This window comes from Parasteatoda tepidariorum, chromosome 7 (assembly GCF_043381705.1).
Source record: "Parasteatoda tepidariorum isolate YZ-2023 chromosome 7, CAS_Ptep_4.0, whole genome shotgun sequence".
NCBI classification, from domain to species: Eukaryota; Metazoa; Arthropoda; class Arachnida; order Araneae; family Theridiidae; genus Parasteatoda; species Parasteatoda tepidariorum.
In genome coordinates, this window is record NC_092210.1 from 14,518,264 (window position 1) to 14,535,417 (window position 17,154).

General features: G+C 32.5%; 1 protein-coding gene across 2 annotated transcripts in view; it reads right to left on the minus strand.

Moving 5' to 3' along the window:
• Nucleotides 1–1,590: 1,590 nt before the first annotated feature.
• The window catches only part of LOC107450336 (SEC14-like protein 3), a 55,159-nt gene continuing 39,595 nt past the window's right edge, over nt 1,591–17,154 (minus strand). For both annotated transcript variants that reach the window (XM_016066104.4, XM_016066103.4), the window contains exons 10-14: nt 13,370–13,450; nt 10,089–10,175; nt 6,381–6,487; nt 4,326–4,635; nt 1,591–1,777 (exon numbers count right to left, since the gene is read on the minus strand). In XM_016066104.4, coding sequence (XP_015921590.1) covers nt 1,686–1,777; nt 4,326–4,635; nt 6,381–6,487; nt 10,089–10,175; nt 13,370–13,450 — 677 coding nt within the window. In that variant the 3' untranslated portion in view covers nt 1,591–1,685. The remainder of the gene's footprint in view (nt 1,778–4,325; nt 4,636–6,380; nt 6,488–10,088; nt 10,176–13,369; nt 13,451–17,154) is intronic.

A 17,154-nucleotide genomic window follows, 5' to 3' on the forward strand; every position in this document is an offset into this window, starting at 1 on the left:
AAAAAATAAATAAATAAAAAATATTTAAAAATTGAAAGAAAAAAAAGGAAAGAAAATTTAAACACGCCAAAGCTATTTTAGATAGTACTACCAGTCCTAAGTCTGGAAAAGGTGTGAAGAGAAGTTAGTGCATAAATATTAATCATTTAAACTAGATTTTAAACGACTTTTCAATTATCCGAACTTTTAATTATCAGAACCACGTTTTGTCCCGAGCAGTTCAGATGATCGTCGCTCTACTGTATATATATATCACAATAAATAAATTGAAAAAATAATTAAAAAATATTTTCAATAAAAATCCTGGGGATAAAAAAAAGAATATCAGCTCATATATCAGCCAAAAATTTATCTAGACGGATTAGTACCATTTCTTCATCAGTTTGTCTTTTTAATACGTAACTTGAGGGCCGACATAGGCTGATTTATAAGGCATGAACTCACGTTCGTGTACATTCACGTATTTTCTTATTCACCGACCGGCCTGTGTAGGTGTCAGGGAACTGACCTTGCATTAGAGAGGTTCTGGGTCAGAATCCCGGGCAAGGCATGGATGTTCTTTCATTCTCTGTGCTATCTGTCCTAACTGTGAGAGCAACGTTGGCCCACCTAATATGGTGCTCCTGAAAAAGTGGCCAACAAATCTGCCCTTCAAATGCCTGTATGACGAAAGGTCATTCTNTGAGTCTCTTCAGTTACTAATACATTTCAATTTGTGTTTTATCATTTTCCTATCTTTTTGTTGGAATTAACTCTCAGCAATGACAAATCTGCCCTTCAAATGCCTGTATGACGAAAGGTCATTCTCCAGATGGGCATTGGAAAAAAAAAATCTTGTTCAGTTGTTTCATTCTGGGGCCTCTGAGCACAGTCAGCTTTTGGTTTAACCGCTGACAGACTTTTTAATTTTGTTTTGCTTATTTTTGGTTTCTAGCTTTTTATTTAAATTGTTTATTAAATATGCAAGCAATATACAAGGTTTTGCAGAGAAATTTATCCTTGCATTCAGAAATCTGGAAACAATTTTAAGTCTGGTTTATAAATCACTAAAATTTTGTGAATGATAATCGGGGCCAACTTGTTTAGAAGAAATTATATTTATTGAAAAGCTCCTTATCTGCGGAAGAAAAGTGAAATCAATCATACTATCATACCATTTATTGAAAAACGTCTTATATCCAGAAAAAAGCGAAAACAATCATATCATATCATTTATTGAAAAACGACTTATATGCCGAAAAAAATTGAAATCAATCATATTTCAATTTTCTGACTAATTTCATTCTGTAAATAAACTGGGTTTTGATTATTCCAACTGATTTTTGCTGACTTTGTTACTGATTAGTCAGAATTAATTTCTCTTTTTATTTTATTTAGATATATGGACCTTAATATATGTATGTTTTGAAAAAAAAATCTAAAAATATGTATGAAGGCTGGTGATTACGGAACACCGTGTATGCGCTGTACATAAGATTAAAATAAATTGTTATGGCTGGAAATAGTCATTGTTGTACCCTTTTGCTGCCTTGTAAGAGAAATAAAATGAATTGTGAATCAAAATAAATGTTAAAAAAGTTCATAACACTATAGTTTTGAATTATTTTTATTAGTTGATAAACATAACAGTTAATGTAAATATTTATAAGTATGTAAAAAGTAAATATAAAAGTAAATAAAGAATCTTAATTGATCATCTTTGGCTTTTTCAATCGGATTCGGTAGTAGAGTTCTTTCGAATATATCCAGCTGTAAGAATTGTCAAAAACAATAATATCTGAAAAAAGAAGAGAAAAAATTTAAATCTTAAGAACAAATTTGATTTGTAGTAGAATCTGATTTATTCTTTTCCTTATAAAGAAGAAAATGAAGGTTTAAAGAAAAAAATATATCTGGTTTATTTATTTTTTCTTTACAAAGGGGAAAATAAATGTAAAAACACAGAAAATGAAAAAACTGGTTTATTCTTTTCTTACTTATTCTTTCTTTCTTTATTATTTCTTAGCTTCAAATTAACATATAAAGTTATTTAAGTTCTACAAATATTTCATAAATGTTGCTTTAAATAATACGAAAAAATGAAAATTGTAAAAACATAGTGTATTAGTTTGAAGAGAAATTTTTCATTTTTGTCACACTTGAAACGCGCTGTGCAACATTTTTTTCGTAAGATACAGAGATATAATTCGCTTTCACCAGGAGTTGGCACTTGGCACCACCTCCTTGGATGCAGAGTTCATTTCAGCGAGAGAATAAGAAGGGAAACATCTCCGCTCTTGAAATTGAGACAACCCTTAGTGCTCACAAACAGTGACTTTGTTTTCAGTTACTTACTTCGCTTTATCATCTGCTATTATACCTTTCATTTCTCTAGCTAATTAAATAAATTTCAATCTTAAAAACTGCTGTTTTCCTAGAAAAATGTCTCAAAAAGGACAAACTATTCTCTCAAAAGCGAGAGATATCATAAAATTGCGCGAAATATCATCAAATTTATGAAATATTTAATGTTAAAAAATACAGATAAAGTTTGCGAAATAAATATTTTTGCTATACGATCGCCAAATAGCAACCTCGTTCAGGATTGCTCAAAACCTTCTCCCAAAAATAGCGAAATAGTATCGTCGCATACCACGTGATGAAGACGCAGCCAAATGCCAACTCCTGGTGAACGAGCTATACTTTTGCTGGAAATAGAAGTATGTTACCAATCATAATTTTTTCCTTTGTTTAATATCTGGCAACAATAAAAGAATCTTCTATTTGAGTCTAATTTAAAAACGTCGTATTTAAATTTATAATTTAGTTTTATTGTTTACTTTTTAGTTTTACTCTCAGTAAACATGTATGTGAATGAAAATGGTTGAAATTTTTGTCAGAAAATTTTGATTGTTGACAAAATGCAGTTGCAATCTTTCTTTCCCAATTTAAGAAGCATTGGTCAAAATGAAATTGCGCACTCTAGCTAGTGCAAAAGTGATAGAAATATCGATTAATGATAAATTCCTTTGCTTGATAATATGGTGATAAAATTTGCAATAGTTAAGTGTAGCGATTGAAACTTGTTTTGTAATCACACTCAAAACTCTAAAAGAGACTTGTGAATTCTGCCTTGTAGGAAACTTGTTGAAATTTCGACAAAATTCGAATTTTTCACTTAAACAATTTTTTTGTCAGTGAACTCGTTTTTATTCCTCCTCAAATAAAAACATTCTTAATAATTTTAGTTCCGACTTTGTTTCGATCAATTGTAATAACAACTCGGCAAAAGCTAACAATATTTTAGCTGTATTTTAGCTCACTTAAATATTAATTTGCGTCTCTTGTTATAAACATTTTTCAAGCATTAATTTTTAAAAATTTATGAAGGCATTGGAGAAATACTATTAATGCATATACATTATACTATTAATACATAATATAATATTATACATATTTGCCCCATATTGGTGTTGGATCCATATCGGTACTTAACCATCTCCCTCCCTCGAAAAAACAACAACTTACATGAAATGAATAAGGGAAGAGCTATAATTGATAATGTAAAGACGTCACATGCTTCATATACAGTATTATTAAGCCTTTTGACCCTAATGGGACATGTACGTCCCAAAGATTAAACTTCCCTCCCTAATGGATTAACAGATCCCAACCTCGCACTGGTTTTATGTTTTCTGGGTTCTTTAGACATTAGGAAATAAAAACGTAACTAAAGGAAGCTGGCAACACTCTGATATTCAAAATGACAGACTTCTGTTTGTCAATCTCGTTTTAATTTCTAGCATTTTCTGAATTTTGAGAAAAATACAACTATATTTTTGCCATATTTTGTGTAAAATAATTATGTTTGTTCTTATTAAGTAATAATTGTACCGATTTAGTATCAGATTTAGAAATTTTGCCACATTTTGTTTTGTGGGATAGTGTCCCAATCGTACTTTGGGACAATATATCCCATTAGTGATTACAATATTACAAGACAAAATTTTAGTTTTTGTTTTGATTATTTCATAACGGCAAGTTCTTTTTTCTATGACTTCTGGTAAGGCAACTTCTGCTAGGAGTAAATAATTCGATGTATTTATATTATTTTCATTATTTATTCCTATGTAATATATAGATATTTTTACAATATTCTGGACGATAAAGATATATTGTCCCAGAATATTTCCGGGAAAACTTTATTGCTATAAAGTTTTCCATTATTATATAAGTCTTCGTATGGTTATTTTAATGCTGCAAAAGTCGAAAGGGTTAAGGTGGGTATCTAACCTTTACAATTTATGAAGATACGAAGTGTTACATTATCAGTCATATCTACTTACATGTTCCAATTCTGTTACAACTGTAAACTCCTGCTTCAGACGACAGCATTGTGTCTATTCTTTGTTTCGGAATAAGTTCTTCTATTCTAGAATTTTCCTTGGAACTGTCTTTGTAGTACAGTCCAAAACCAATGTCTTTCACTTTAGTCTCGAATTCCCACTCAATACACGTATTCTCCTCGTAAATATGTAACATAATTTCAGAAGACGAAAACCTATTAATAGTCAACTTTTTCACACCCTTTTCACTGACAATAGATTTTTTCTTCTTAGAATATAATTCTTCTGGAACCTTCTTCCCAAAGACAAGCTGTGAGAAAGAAATGTTATTACAGGGTGTTCTAAACTGAACTTATTGTAACACAAAACAGATATAAATAAATTTATAACAGGAAATATATATGGTCAAAAAAAAATTCTTGTAGCAAATTCAAGTGACAAGGCACAAGTTTTATTCGAGTTTTTGGTTTTAGTTCGAAATGTTTTCGACAGATGGCAATTCAAGTCCCATCCATTGTTTTCTTCGTTGGAGTTGCTAATTCCCCCCCCCTCGATTGCAACACATAATCGCGGCTAATGATAGACATTTTAAAAATATATATATAGTAATTTGATACTTATTCATGAAAGATTTCGTAATATTTTGAAGAAGTTTTTAATTATGTTTTTTAATTATGTTTTTTAATTTATTAGTTATAAACATCTGTCGAAAATTTTTTGAACTGAAATATAACCACGGGGGATAAAATTCATTCCATGTGACTTAAACCTGCTACAAAAAAATTTGAATAGTTCAATTCTGAACCCACTGCAAGTAGTTTTAATATACTATAACAAATCACTCTTAAAGCCTACTTTATTATTACTTTTCGCTTAATTAAAGATTATAAGAAAGTACTCCGAGTGTGATGTAAATATTTTTAATTGATTTTGGTTGCAATTTTCTTTTATTAAATATTTTGGGGAAAAGCACAAGCTTTGTAGTCTATCGATGGGCCGGGATAGCCAGGTTGGTAAAGCATTGGGCCCATGTCCAAGAGGTCATAAGTTCGATCCCCACTGGCCGAATATGAAGTAAATGGTGACTGGTGCACGTTAAAACTCTCGGGTCACAAAGCCTTCCATTTTCTCTTAACAGATCATCCCTCAGGGGGTACTGAATTAGAGATTGATCGTTCTTTGATTCAGATCAAAAATACGATATGTGGATGAATGAATGAATGGGTCCACCCTATCTACGGTAAGAGACGTTTGTGTGGCTGAAGTCGTATTCTTGGCCATAGATGGCGCCACCTCAAAAACAAAAAACGTACCCTCTGCCTTAAATTCCTTTGGTTTCACCCCGTATGTCATCTGGCATTGTCAACGGGCATTAGAAACAACAAGTCTTTTGGTTGGATGTTGGTCCATGGGTCACTGGTGGGTTCTGCGAATGATTCGCACCGCCACCTTATGGCTTTGGACTTATGGCTTCTATCTCATTTTCAAACCATGTATGGTGCTCTTAATCGTACGTGACATAGTGTCTTACGTAGACAAGTCCGGATATTGATTGGTACTCTTGATCAGATAGTTGTCACAGCGACTGATTTTTAAGTTGTATGTGAATAAACCCCAAAGCTTTAATACTTGAGTTTAATCTCCTATTACAGGTTAGAAAATAAAAGTTATTTACTCAGTAATCACCCAAGGCTGCTAACTCAGTCCACCTATTAATTGATTCTTTGTTTTATCTATTCCATCGTTACATCAGAAATCGTTCAAAGTAATATTTAGTTGTCAATCAAAGTAATGTTTGATTAAAAGTAATCAATCTTGAAAATAATCATAGTAAAATTGATTAAGGAAAAGCATTAGAAAGATCAAGATGAATAATAGTCATAAATAAAAAATGAAAAAAAAAAAACATCTGCTTGCTGTAATTCAGATTCATTTTCCTCAAATTAACAAGTGCTTGTATACATATAACAATTTTTATCACATTTCCCTTTTATCACTGATGTTGAAGAAACAATAAACTTGTGTTAAAGTTTTAAGGAATAATTGCTTGCTTACGAAAGAGGTACACCACGGATTGCCATCCGGATCTGACCGATTACCTCCGAGGAACGCTGGTAGGACTTCGCCATCAATATTTTCTTGAAGGACCTCTTTCCAGCCATCTGTAATTATATCAATACATGAATTAAAATGTACAGTGCGCAAGCAAAATATATCACCCTGAATAACTTTTGCTCTGATGATCGGATTTTTAGATACTAAGTGTTAATCTGAATAGTTTCTTAGGGTTATCACAAATATACTAATTGTTAATCAAGTTACGAAATTAGACGCAAAAACGTACTTTCTCTGAATAAGCATATTTTTTACGTACCTGGATTCTTGACCTTCAAAATTTAGGGGGTAGCCGGAATCATTAAATTTCTGTTTCTACTAGTTTAGTTAGGAGAGTGGATGAAAGTTTGGTTCCTTTAAGGTATCTCACTTGTGTAAAAACATTATTTTGGTCAACATTTTCGAAATTGATTTTATAATAAATTTAGAATCCCTGTGATCTTAGCTTTCTAAAAAATACTCTACTTTTGTTTGTACTTCATTTATTTACAAAATTATATCAGTTATTGTGCAAGGTGATAACAGTGGATAGACTAGTGATTTTAAGAATTTAAATGCGTTTACCTCAAAATCAGTTTTTTTTTCACATTTAACGCCACCTTAAACACGACATCTCATGTTGTTTTTAGAACAATCGTCTACAATTTTTTATTTGTAAATAAGGATTTTGATGTAAACATAATTAGATGGGTGAACAACATTTAACAACTAATTTAGTTACACAAAACAAGTACAAAATTATAAGTCTCGGACACGACATTTCTACGCCATAACAACCCTGGCCACACCTAATACAAAAGTAAAATAATACAATTCTTGTACGTTTTCCCGTTCAGGGGAAAAGTTAAATCATTCTCCCTTTCAATTTGGATTTTCCCTTTTTGCTTTTGCTCAGAATCTCACTGAGTGTTTATGATTATTACACACATGTTTTAAATTGCAGACTAAGAGAAAAAGTAGAATTTCATTTTTTTATGTATGTTTTTTCACAAAGACAAGTGCGGAAATTTTTAAAAACTTGTTTTTTTTTTTAACTACATTGATCCCTAACTCAATAGTAAATACACTTGTGTTTTGGATATTAGTTCAAAACATAAATGATAGCCTTATAAATAAAATCCTCAAAGGTTTTTTGTTTTGTTTCGGGTGATAGAAATATTTTTACATGTATGCAATATACAAATACATATTTTAGCGTATATGCAAAAAGTGCCGAATTTTTACCTAAAAATGGTCATACAAAAAGAAAATAATATTAATGATAATTGTTTTTGCTAGAATTATAAGTTATTACACATAATGAAAAAGTAAGATGGTGTTTTAAAATTTTATATTAATATTTTTAAGAAAAACCTTTCGAAAATAGTCGGGACACCTTGTTAACTTCAAAGTTCCTTAATGTTAACTGAAAAAGTTTTGATTTATGATGCATAGATTCTTTTATACCACATAACCGCGCATTTTTCTCTTGCAAAATAGAAAGTTTGAACTGTTTTTATTTAATAAAAGCCAAAAAAGATATTTTTAAAAACAAATAATTTGAGGACAACGTATAAATATTTAAATTGGGCGATTAATATTTATATATCGACAACTTACGAGGAATTTGACTTATGCAAGCGTAGCGTAAAATTTCGTTCATACTTCTTCCGCTGATAGCCGATTGTAAATCTTTTTTTTTTTTTTCAAATTATGAAATACGATGTTTCTTCTAAAGTCGTCTGAAAATTTGTTCGTAATTTAGCAAATAGATTTGAATGCAACATTGCATTTCACTAATGTTGAGTTTTATGTAAAAGCATGTTTCTGATAGAATGTGGTTATATAAGTGCATGTTTTAATTTTATTTTTAGTAGGTTCATTGAATAATTTATCCATTTTCAATAATATAGATACGCATGCATTAATTTGGAATAATATATTTATGAATTCTTTCAACATATATCTTATAATTATCAAGCATTTAAACGGTTTACCTAATATTTAGATTCGATGGTTATAAAATAAAATATATGTAAATAATGTGTCATACGCCTTGTCGATTGTTCTGGTTTTATCTATATAAAACTGATTTATACAATGAGATATTTGTTTTAATATAAAAATTATGATTTATCATGTTTAAATTATTAACGTCTTTTAATTTAGATTTAAGAAATCACAGGAACATTTAAAACCTAAATTATATATATATTCATGAGTTAGAGATGCATCTTTACTTCTCTGTGGTAATAATTCGATCATTGGAAACATTTAAAGTAATGAAGAGAGTTTGAAACAAATATTGTTTCATTTTTAAAAAAAATATTTATAGTATTCTCTATTGAATAATTTCAAAGGCTGTTCTTAACAAAATTTATATCCAATTTGTTATTATAAGGCTGCTATTTCTTAATCTGGGCTAGCATATACTGAGCACGAAACAATAGACAGATCTTTTCCTCCCTTCACAATAATACATGTCACACATGCAGCAAAAATAACGATTAATATACCGATTAAATATCAATTAAATTGAATTTCTAAGTAAGATTGTTCCTTTTCTTTTGTTGCCAAGGAACTCGTACGTGCCACGCAACGTCGAAATTTAATATGTTACGTAACGTAAGTGATTAGTTATCTTGATAGCCTCCCTTAGATTACTCGAGTTGATATATTACAACAGATTCAATTTGGGTAATAAGTAAGTCTATTTACAGACAGTTGCACTCAAGTTTAACTTTGGCATAGCGTAGGGATCTTTTTTTTAATGCGTTCCCTATGAGCTACTAGAGAAACACGGGCGACATTTTTTTTGTCACTACGATATATTTTTTTACATATAAACGTATGGTTAATTCCAATGAAGAAAGCATTCAAGAGGACGTATAAAATGAATCAGGGGTGTTTCGTAGCATGTCATGTTTTAAACACATTGTAGTTCCCAAAAATTTAATATTGGACGATTGGTACCTGTAAGTGATGTGTTTGTATCGGATGCTTTGCGCATGCTCATTGATGAATATGTAAACGGAATTTTCCCTAACTAAGCTTATGATACAATGAAATTCCTTACCAGTCAGGAATTTTATTAGATAATAATTATTGTTTTTGTTATCGTAGGCCATTAAGGCAAGGGGTACAACTGTTCTTGTTCTCCAATGGCGCCATCTATAGCCAAGGATTCGACTTCTGCCACACCCATACGTCACACCTGCTTATAGGGTAAACCCATCCATACATTCATCCACAGATCGTAATTTTGACCTGAACCAGAGAACGATCAATCTCCAATTCAGTATCCCAAGAGGTAATATTTGCTATGGGAACATGGAGAACTTAGTAGCCTGACAGATTTATAGTGAAACAGTCACCATTTACTACACGGGGAGTGAACGAGAATCCTTCGCCCTGTCAGACAGACTATCCCGGTCATAATATCACAATTATATAATTCAAGTAGAGAAAATTATATATAAGTAGGGAATATAACATTTGTGATATTATATAATTCGTAGGGGATTATTTAATATCACAAACTGATCTGAGAATAAATCCTTTGACGCTTTCATTCGCGAGCATGCGCAAAGCATCTGAGACACCATGTGTCAGTATATAAAGAATAATTTTCTTCCTGAAATGTAATTACCAAATTGTTTCTTAACTTACCTTTGCCAAAAATGTGTATTTTCTGAAGTAAGACACTTGCAAGAATAGCTTTGATTAGAGGATATCCTAAGTAGAAATAGAAGGATGCTGAAAAAAAGTTTTTAAAAAAATATGTTAGCTGAATATTTTTTTCTCCTTTACTTTTAGAAGAAACATATTTTTTTTTAACTCTTTGCCTCTTCCAAAAAATGATTTGCCTTGCACAGGCGATTCCAAGTGACAAACTTAAAAGGTAAATCGTAAGAATTGAGAATTGCTCAACAAATCATGTCCTGAATTGTTCTCGTCAGCGACTAAGGGCGCTTTTCTATTGTGTCTTGGTTGCTCGTACGTATTTGAAACGGAGCTATTATTCCTCTAAACTTTCTGATAAATTTAAGTTGGCTAGTCGATACGAATTCCTCATCCAGCTGATACCGACCATAGTACTGACGTAAAATATCGTCAGTGGTAGACGGATTATGATTAAGAGTCCCCTAGCGTTAGGCTGACCGTAGGAGGCTTTCGCAGCTTTCCTCCGCATGTAATGCAAATGTGAGTTAGTTCCATAAAAAGGACTCCAAGAAGGCAAATTTCTAACAATACGTGATACGGGAGATTCCTTGTCTTCTGGATTAGATTCCAAATTACAAGGCTACGAAGTTGAACATTGATAGTTGTGAACTCAAAAAGTCGCCAGTTCAACGGCGTTTTTATAAAGTTCTAAAGTTTCCTTAAGAGTTCCGGTGGCTCCAGGGACAACGTGTTTGCTTCCCAATAAAGTGATTCATGCTGGAATCCCAGCAGCGGCTGTTTTGTCAGCGCATGTGTCCAGCCGACCCGCGAAGCGGGTTTACTGCTTTTAATGGCCACCGCGTTAAAACTTCATCCCCTGCATTCCTGAGGTTCGTAGGACCTTGGCCCATCGGACACGGAAACCACACAGCCGTCACCCTGTAGACGGTACAACCCTACAGACCAATCCTACTACCAGTACAACCCTACAGACTCAATAAAGACTCAGAAAAGTTATTACATGGAAAACAAATATTATTGAATTGTAAAAACAAATTAATGGCAAACAATTATATTAAAAAGGACATTGAATCAATATATTAAGGTAACAAATCCAATTATAATGGGAGAGGGCATCACTTGGATTGACATTATGGTATGATAATTTTGAGATTTATTGAGAGGACCTTGAAAGCGGGTATTTGCGATCATTGGTTGGGGAAAGGGATTATCTCTGAGAGTTAATCAGTGCTGTGCGGGGGTAACATGAGTATTGCAAGAGTGCATAGCATAAGTAATTATATAAGTAGATTAAATAGGTAAAGGGGTTATATTAGTACATAAGTAATTACAATGCACAATGGTTACTTTAATACATAGTTAAGTTACATTGTTTGTAACAGGATATTACTCGTTATTACAGAAATGAGCGAGTTATGCTTATTACTAAATGGGATAATTAAATCATAAGACAAGAGAATCAATACATCGGTTGATGAATGGTAGACCGATTAAGTGATTTACACATTTTAGTTGATATCTTGTTGACTATTGAAAAATTGGATAGTGAATTGTTAGCAGTGGCTGTTTTTCCTTCTTTTTTTTCATCCGTCGTTGAACAGCAGACCTAATTTTAGGTTTACGACTACTAAAGTTCAACTCCGTAGCCTTGTAATTTTTAACCAATCCAGAAGACAAGGAAACTCGTGAATCAGTACCCCCAGAGATATTTATTTGTTATGGGGGCCTGGAGAACTTTGCGAATCGACAGATTTAACTTGCATTAGCCACCATTTACTACACAGTTGGACAACCCACGAACTGTTGGACATGGGCCCAGCGCCCTACCAACCAGNTTTGTAATAGGATATTACTCGTTATTACAGAAATGAGCGAGTTATGCTCATTACTAAATGGGATAATTAAATCATAAGACAAGAGAATCAATACATCGGTTGATGAATGGAAGAGCGATTAAGTGATATACACATTTTAGTTGATATCTTGTTGACTATTGAAAAATTGGATAGTGAATGGTTAGCAGTGGCTGTTTTTCTTTTTTTTCATCCGTCGTTGAACAGCAGACCCAATTTTAGGTTTACGACTACTAATGTTCAACTCCGTAGCCTTGTAATTTTTAACCAATCCAGAAGACAAGGAAACTCCTGAATCAGTACCCCCAGAGATAATTATTTGTTATGGGGGCCTGGAGAGCTTTGCGACTCGACAGATTTAACTTGCATCAGCCACCATTTACTACACGGGGAGTCTTCAGCAGACGGGGATCGAATCCACGAACTGTTGGACATGGGCCCAGTGCCCTACCAACCAGGTTATCCCGGCCTTAGCAGTGGCTGTTTAATATGATTTCTGCTCTCGTCTCACCCTGATCACAGTGCTGGCATAAAATATTCTCAGTGGATCATGGGTTAGAATCCCTTTGCCACTTTACGAACCGAGGGATGTTTTCATTGTTTTCCTTCTTGTGGAACGCAAATATGAGTTTGTTCCATCAAAAAGTCCTTCTTGAATGGATATACGATTGGGAATAAAATTGCCTCTTGAATCCGTTGTTGAAATTTCAGGACATAAGCACAAGCATTTGTGGAGTTGGATATACACGCACTGAAACAGACTCTAACTCTTCCTTTTTATTGAAAGTCGACATTTATATTTGTCACTGAGAAACAATTACGTTTGACAAATGGGTTGGACTATCATTTAGTAGACTGTAATTGACGACATTCACCACACGCATGGCATAGAATTTATAAATAAAAATTTTATTTGTATACTTGAAAATGCTTAACAAACATTTTGTATAGTCACTTAGACAATGTGAATGTTGACATCTGCAACACGTCGGACTCTCATGTACTAACATGTGTAGAATTTATAAATAAAAATTAAATTTGTATACTTGTAAAAGATGTTTAGCAAATATATTGGGCAGTATCCCTAGAGGCAATGTGAATGGTGACATCTACCATACATCGGACTTTCGTGGTAACATGTGTATAGTTCATAAATAAATTTTTTTTTGTAGATTACGTGAAATATGTTTTCAACACATATGACTGTCACCTAGGAGATTCACGTAAAATTTGGTAATCCGGAATGTCACGGTGACTTGCGTGTAATTTGTCGATAACAATTGTGTATGTGTATTACTTGGGATCTACATTATTGCTACAGGATGAAATCTACATTAATTCTTAACAAAGAGTTAATTCTTAACAAAGAGAGAATTCTCTAGATTATTCTCAAGAATCTGAATAAAAGCTTACCGTTAATGATGTAAACTGATTTCATTCTTTCTGGATAGTTATCTTGATATAATTGAAAACCATTGATTAAAGTTTCTATGCCTAAAATAAAAAAAGGAAACATATTTAAAAATTTGAGCGAGTAAATGAATAAATTAAAGTATACAAATAAATAGTGTATATTACATTCATATTACAGGATATCCAGAATTACACTAACATTTATAATAAAAAAAACGTTCAAGGATTTCTTTAAAAAATAGGCAACAAAGTTATGCGATGGTTTGTGAATTTTTCCAAGAGTTCTTGTTAAAATTAAAATTCTTTCAATATACTGAACGTGGTGGCTCAGGGGATAAAGCATTCGCCTCTGAATGAAGAAACCCAGGATCGAATCTCAGCAGTAGCTGGTTGGTACGAATTCTACTCCCGGTTCTGATGTAAAAACATCCTGAGTGGTAGACGGATCAAAGGTTAGAATAGCATTGCCATCGGGCTAACCTTGGGAGGTTTTTGAGGTTTTCCTATCTTTGTAACGCAAATGCAGGTTAGTTCAATAAAAAAGTCTTCCACTAAAGCTTGTTTATTCCAATGCTTGATCCAGGAGTTCCCTTGCCACCTGGGTTTGGCTCAAAATTACATGGCTACGAAGTTGAACATTTACAGTCGTAAACTCGGACTTGGTCGGGTGTGCAACACCGTTTATAAAATTATAAATGATATAAAGCATAAAATAGATGGAATTTAAAGTAGTAAATCCATAAATCAAAGAAACACAACTGAAATTCATTTTACAAGTTATAAAAATCTTCTAATAAGTGAGATTCAGATGATATTTTCAAAATTTCCTCCATTACATATTGTAATAGGAAAATCTAATTTTTATACAATACTATCTGGATACCACTTCTTTGCAGGGGGTGAATAAAATATTAAAATAGTAAATCAGCTTGAGTTCTGTAAGAAATATATTTATCAGCTCATATAATCGTATCAAAAATACATATTAGTATATTTGGTACCCATTACATACCCTATTACATTTGAGTTCTGTAAAAAATACATTTATCAGCTCATATAATCATATCAGAAATACATATTAGTATATTTTGTACCTATTATATACCCTTCTACATTTGAGTTTTGTAAAAAATAAATTTATTAGCTCATATAATCATATCAGAAATACATATTAGTATACTTGGTACCTATTACCCTCCTGCATTTAAATTCTGTACGAAATACATTTATTAGTGGCAACAAACTAATGCCGAAATTTTTAAAATAGAATTCCTATCAGGTCTTAATATGGACTTCCAATTTCTCTATCTGACCTTTAATATACTGTTTTAAATACTAATAACTAGTTACGGAAAACGGTTCTTTTTAATTTTTTTCTATGAAATTATAACTCACTTTTTTTGCTGTCCTTATTTGAACTACACCAGTTACCATTATTGAATAACAATTGAATACCATTATAGCAATCATATATAATTAAACGTTATCTGTATCAATTTTGCATTTTGGTACATAGCGTATTTATTTATTTCAATTAATTTACGAAAATAGTTAATTATCACCCTCAATAATAATATGGTGATTTTTTATGGTTCCCCAAACCGAATACGTATCTTTTTTCAATTAGCTTTGCTTTTTAGCACATAATTTGGCTCTAATGTGGAATCCGGATGCCCATTGGCTTGGCTATAATTTTTGTTCAGTTTTGCTGAAGTCCCATTTCTGATTACCATGCTATATTTTGCGGTCTTCGCTTTTAATAACGCCACCTAGGGGTTACCGCAACTTTTGTTTACCTTTATGTTCTTGGTTCTTGGTTTACTTACGTAGATATTCGTTTATTTGCAAATCGCAGAAAAATAAGAGGTGAAACTTATTGTAAACTATTACCCAAAGTTTATTATTTTTATTTTAATTAACTTATATTACCAACATTAAGTATCACTGGGATCAATTATAGTATGTATGGTTATATTTATAAGGCTCTTCAAAACCAATAATCTTTTCTCCAATAACTTTGCCGTTTCGTACATAGCTCATTTTTTATTTCAATTAATTCCAAAATACCAAAAATTACTTAATCATCATTGGCGTCAAAAATAATAATCTGACGTTTTATATTGTTTTTTTCTAAACGAATAAGTGCTATAATAAGAAAACGTTTTCAGTAGATTACTTTTTATTTTCATTTCAATTACCGTTGAATTTATTTTATTTTATAACCGTCGTTGAACAGTCTACCCAATTTTTGGGTTTACGACTACTAATATTCAACTAAGTGCTATTCCGAACCCAATCCAGAAGACAAGGTAACTTCTGGATCAAGTATTGCGAGAAATTTGTTTGCGTGGACGATTTTTGATGGAACTAACCCGCATTTGCGTTACAAGAAGAGGAAGACCACATAAACCTCCACGGTTAGCCTGACGACAAGGAGACTGTAACTCATGATCCGTCTACCACTGAGGATATTTCACGTCAGCACTGTGGTCGGTGCAAGCCGGTTGTGGAATTCGTATCGACCAGCCATCGCTGAGATTCGAACCCAGTTCACCTCATTGGAAGGCGAACACTCTATCCATTGAGCCATCACGGCTCACCGTTGAACTTAGTACATGTTTAACGTTTTTAGAACACATTTTAAAAGCATAATTTGATAACTTATTATACAATTATTAAGGTGATGCAGCCCGCCTATGCTACCCCGCTTAAATTGATAATTTAGTTTATCTTACATAACGAATAAAGATGAATAAAATATCAAAGAAAGTCCTATGAACTTCTTTTTTATGAAATATCAGTTATCAAATAACAGTAATGTTATCTTTAAAATATTTGAAAAATAGAATAATCTTTCATTTAATTTAAAATGATGTTTAACACTTAGCCCAAATTCCATTTTTCAAACGGCATTAACGAATGAACTATGGAAAATTTCAAACGAATTTTAGGTTTGAGGGCATAATTTGACCCTTGCAGCTGCTGTCCAAATTGCAGGAAGATAAAATCAACAGCTCTTGAATCATAAGAGAGGAAGACACGAAAGTGTGTGAGAGGGAGATTATAATTGCTTTTGTTGCATGTTTTTTTTAACTATTGTGGTGTAACTACCACTACGATTATTAAATATCTATTCACTAGTATATAAGGCATGCTAACTGGACTCAATCTTGGGGAACCTTTTGAAGGATTAAAGTTGGCATTGTCGATTTCTCTTCTCCCCAAATTGGTGGCCTGTGAACGTGATATAAAAACTCGCCTCTATCAAAAAGTAACTCCCACATCGATGAATGGTTCACATTGAATAGTTGATTTTCTATTTGTGACTACGTCATCGCTCTCCTCGCGGTGTTGCTTTTCAGTCTCATCTACCCACGACGGGATCCTCACACACTCAACTACTAATAGCAATACAGGAGCGCCCACACACACAACCGTGAACTTAATACAATTCCCATTACTAAAGCTCAAAATCCAGTGAACTTAATACAGCTTTCCTGGTCTTTCACAAATACAGCAACTAGTGGTATCCGTGCATTAAATTCCATCCCTGATAAAATTTTAGTGGGGAGTATTGTGGCGTAACTACCACTACGATTATTAAGCATCGATTCACTATTATATAAGGCATGCTAACTCGACTTAATCTTGGGGAACCTTTTGAGAAATGAAGGTTGGCATTATCAATTTCTCCTGTCCTCACACTATCAAGGAAGGTACCTGATGAGTGACTTAAAAACCAGATTTCTAGATAATAAATAATTTAAAAAAAAAATTTCGAAGAT